A 4,172-nucleotide genomic window follows, 5' to 3' on the forward strand; every position below is an offset into this window, starting at 1 on the left:
GCACCCCTCGGCCCCGCGCACCGCGGCCAGCACGCCGACGCCAACACCGACGCCAACACCGACGCTGACGCCAACGCCGACAGGTAAGCGTGCAGCGCCGGTGGCAGCGGCGGTGCGGGGCCCTCGGGGCACCGGCTCAGCCCCACTGGCCGTGCCACCCACGCAGGCTGCGGCGGGACCCTGCGGGGCCCCGAGGGCACCTTCAGCTCGCCCAACTACCCGGCGCCCTACCCGCCCAACGCCCTCTGCGTCTGGCGCATCGAGGTGGGCCGGGGCCTCGCCATCCAGCTGCGGATGGAGGCGTTCAGCGTCGAGGGCACCGCGTCCTGCCTCTTCGACCGCCTGGAGCTCTACGAGGAGCCGGCGGCGGCCGGCGGCACAGCGCCCACCCCGGCGCGGGGCAGCACGGCCAGGTGGGAGCAGGGGGACGGGGCGGCGGCGCCCCGGGGGGCTGCAGGCGTCACCTCTCCCCGTGCGCCCAGGTTCTGCGGCAGCGTGGCCCCCCCGACCTTCCACACCGACTCCAACCACCTGCGGGTCACCTTCGTCTCCGACGGCAGCGTGGGCGCCCCGGGCTTCAGCGCCCGCTACCGTGCCGTGGCCCCCGGCGAGAGTGAGTACCCCCGCGGGTCCCCCCCTCCCCGGGGCCAGCGCCGCGGCCGGCGAGGGGCACCGTGCTGTCTGCGTGTGCCCCCCTCCCTGCCCCCCAGAGAGCTGCGCCTGGGACGAGCACTTCTGCGACCGGGGGCTCTGCCTCCAGCTGGGCTTCGTCTGCGACGGCTTCCACGACTGCGCCGACAGGAGCGACGAGGCCAACTGCAGCCTGAAGCACAAAGGTGGGCTGCCCCCTGCCCCCCCCGCACCCCCTGCCCTCTGCACCCCGTGCACCTTGCACTTCCTGCATCCTGCACCCCGTTGCCCCCCGCAACCTCTGCTGCAGTGCAGCCCAGCTTGAAGGCGCAGCACGGGGTAGCAGGGCAGATGGGGCGAAGGGAAAGGGTGCAGGGGCAGAGGGTGAGCTGCGTGCATGTCCCCCCCTCTCCAGAGTGCGGGGGGCTGCTGACCGCCTTGGAGGGGCATTTCTCCACCCCGAGCCATCCGCAGCCGTACCCGCACCAGCAGGTGAGAGCAGCGGTGCGGGCAGGGGCTGAGGCGGGAGGAGGAGGAGGAGGGTGCGGGCAGAGCTGGGAGGAAGGCAGCCTCCCGCTGGGCCGAGCGGCAGGGGAGCCGGGGGTGTCCCTGACCGGCTTCACGAGTGTCACGGGCTGTCCYCTGCCCTGCAGCTCTGTCTCTGGCAGATCTCGGTGCCCGTGGGCCACGTCATYGACCTGCACTTCCACAACTTCAGCCTGGAGCCGCACGAGGACTGCAGCTTCGACTTCGTGGAGGTGCACGACAGCGTGGGCACAGGGGCCCCCAGCCTCATGGGCAGGTACTGGCGCAGCGCCGGGTGGGGAAACYGAGGCACRGGGCGGGCTGGCGGTTTGGGGGCCCCGCTGGGCGCCCTGACCCATCCCTCGCCTCTTGTCCCCCRCAGGTTCTGCGGCCACCGGCTGCCGCCCGCCCTGACCTCCTCGCGCCACGTCATGACCGTCCTCTTCGTGGCGGATGAAGGAGTGGCGGACGATGGCTTCTTTGCCACCTACCAAGCCCGCAATGCCACGGAGAGTAGGTAGCCGAGCAGGGGAGCAGGTGGCCCAGGAGGCTGGGCAGCCTCCGTCCTTGGAGGCTTTCAGCCTGGATAAAGCCCTGGGCAACCTGGTCCAAGCGCAGAGCTGGCCCTGCTTTGAGCAGGAGGTGGGGGTGGAGACCTCCGGAGCTCCCTTCCCGCGGGGATTACCCTGATCCTAGCCAGGGGGGTCACGGCTGGCAGCCTCTGCACGCAGGCGGGATCCGTCCCSCCTGGGGAATTTGAGATCTCCTAAGCAGGACGGTGACTACAGAGAGCAGGTGGTTAGCAGGGGGCCMGGCTAACTCCGCTCTCGGCCGTGCCCCCGCCGGGCGCCGCACTGGCCCCTCTCTCCTGGCAGAGACCTGCAGCCCGGTGGAGTTTTCCTGCGGAAACGGCGAGTGCCGGGCGCCGGAGTCCGTGTGCGACGGCTGGCACGACTGCCCCGACGGCACCGACGAGCTGAACTGCACYGGCGTGTCCTACCCGGCCTCCGGTGGGTGCCAGCCCCCCCTTGCACCTCTTCTGCACCGAAAGCTCAGGCAGCGGTGCAGCAGCATCCTGTGTTCTCGCCGGGCCAAGCCCAGGGCTTGCAGCTCCCTCTGCGCTCACCCGGCCCTGGCGGCAGGCCGGCAACCCCCCCCCCTCCGCGCCCATGCTTAACGCCCACCAGCAGCACATCTGGCGGGCACCGCTGGCGCTCCGAGCGGCAAAACGCCTCTCGCCACGGCAGGGTCCCTCTGCGAGCCCCTGGAAGTGGAGATGTGCCTGGGGCTGAGCTACAACACCACCTCCTTCCCCAACATCTGGCTGGCCATCCCCGACCAGGCGGGAGCCGCCGAGGTGCTGCAGGACTACCAGGTGAGGGGGCCGGGGGCCGGGCGGGGGCCGCGGCGCCCCGCCGCGCTCACGGCTGCTCCCCCGCAGACCCTCGCCGAGCTCGCCTGCTACCAGCACCTCCGCCCCCTCATCTGCAGCCTCTTCGCGCCCAAGTGCACGGCGGACGGYGGCGTCCTGCAGCCCTGCCGCGCCGTGTGCCTGGCCGCCGAGCAGCGCTGCCAGCGCTCGCTCGGCCTCCTCGGCATCCTCTGGCCCATCAACTGCAACATCCTGCCCGACTCCAGYGACCCCGTGGAGTGCTTCCAGCCCTGAGCCGGCGCGAGAGGAGCAGCCGCGGCCTGAGCAAGCTCCCCGGGGCACCCGCCTGCCCCCCCGGGCCCTTCCCCGCTCCTCCCAGTGCAGGCAGCCCCAGCACCGCCCTCGGAGCAGCACCCCCTGCCCCCCGGCCTGCCCTGGGGGCAGCTGCCCACTGCTCAGGGCTTGGGGCTCACCTGCAGGACTGGGACCCTGGAGAGTGGGCTGGCCTTTCCCAGCCCTGCTCCACACGCTCTGCCTCAGTTTCCCCAGCGGTCAGCTGGAGGCTGCCCTGCTGTGGGAGGACGGAGGGGTGAGGGCAATGCCCTGTGCTGGAGGGGCCCTGCTTGTGGGGAGGGCACCGCACACGAGTCCAGGCATCGGGGCAAGAGCAGTGCGTGGTTTCCAGCCCGTTCCCGTGTCTCGGCCTCGCCAGGCCTCAGGTGTGGAGGGAAAGCCTGGGAGCTGCCCCGTCTTCCCACCTGCAGCGCAGCGTGAGCCAGGCTCCAGGAGGAGGAAGGGCCCCCGACCCCAGAGCCGGCAGAATAAACAGCACGAGCAGCTGCCAAACCCCACGGGTCCGGCAGCTCCTTTGGGGAGGGGCTGGGGGGGGTCCTGTGCATCTGAGTGGGGAAACTGAGGCACGGGCCATGGTAGGGAAGGTAGGGGCTGAGCAGGGGCTCTGGGCAGCAACAGTGGGGCACAGCGAGCTGGCCCTGCTTGGGGGCAGCTGGGCCGGGGGGCTCGCAGAGCCTGGAGGGGTGCATGGGGCTTGGGGCGGGTCCAGGCGGTGGCCCGGCAGTGCCGGAGGGGTCCGGCCCAGGCACAGGGCATGGTGCTGCTGCTGGCTCGGCTGGCCCCGCTGGCAGCAGGCAGCCCYGCTGGCCACCGGCCCGGCAACGCCCCGCGGCCACAAACCGGCACCCAGCTGGCCAAAAACAACAGCCCCTTCGCACCTCGGGAGAGGGGAGCCCGACCGCTCTGCCAGCACCCGGCACGGCCCAGCCACCCGGCGCGGCGGGCAGCGTTGCCCGCAGCGCCCCGTGCCATGGGAAGGTCAGCGGTGCGGGCACGGTTCCCACCGCCCTCCGCCTGCTCCGGCCCCGGGCGCGTGGGAAACGCTCCCGCCCGGCTGTGCACGGCTGTGCACGTCCCGGCGGCCAGCACGGCGCAGCCGTGCCCCGGCTCGAGCCCGCCCGGCTCCTTCGCTCCCTGCGCGTCCCAGCCGCTTCCCGAGCTGGCCGCGGGAAAGGGGGACTCCCCGCGGCCTCGGAAAACCCCCCGCCRCCCGGCGTCCCTTGGATGCACTCAGCGCTGGAACGAGTTAAAGGCGAGCCGGGAGCGCCTGCGAGAGCCCGGCGCGGTCCCA

General features: G+C 72.5%; 1 protein-coding gene across 1 annotated transcript in view; it reads left to right on the top strand.

The window, feature by feature from the left end:
• MFRP (membrane frizzled-related protein) overlaps positions 1 to 2,821 on the top strand; it is a 5,679-nt gene extending 2,858 nt beyond the window's left edge. Inside the window, exons 2-11 of the mRNA XM_085316736.1 lie at positions 31 to 83; positions 141 to 413; positions 483 to 613; positions 711 to 836; positions 1,046 to 1,122; positions 1,284 to 1,432; positions 1,538 to 1,668; positions 2,031 to 2,165; positions 2,403 to 2,530; positions 2,597 to 2,821. Of these exons, the coding sequence (XP_085172862.1) occupies positions 31 to 83; positions 141 to 413; positions 483 to 613; positions 711 to 836; positions 1,046 to 1,122; positions 1,284 to 1,432; positions 1,538 to 1,668; positions 2,031 to 2,165; positions 2,403 to 2,530; positions 2,597 to 2,821 (1,428 nt within the window). The remainder of the gene's footprint in view (positions 1 to 30; positions 84 to 140; positions 414 to 482; positions 614 to 710; positions 837 to 1,045; positions 1,123 to 1,283; positions 1,433 to 1,537; positions 1,669 to 2,030; positions 2,166 to 2,402; positions 2,531 to 2,596) is intronic.
• The last annotated feature ends 1,351 nt before the right edge of the window (positions 2,822 to 4,172 follow it).

This window comes from Rhea americana, unplaced genomic scaffold (genome assembly GCF_003343005.1).
Source record: "Rhea americana isolate MKP2758 unplaced genomic scaffold, rheAme1 scaffold_48, whole genome shotgun sequence".
Taxonomy (NCBI): domain Eukaryota; kingdom Metazoa; phylum Chordata; class Aves; order Rheiformes; family Rheidae; genus Rhea; species Rhea americana.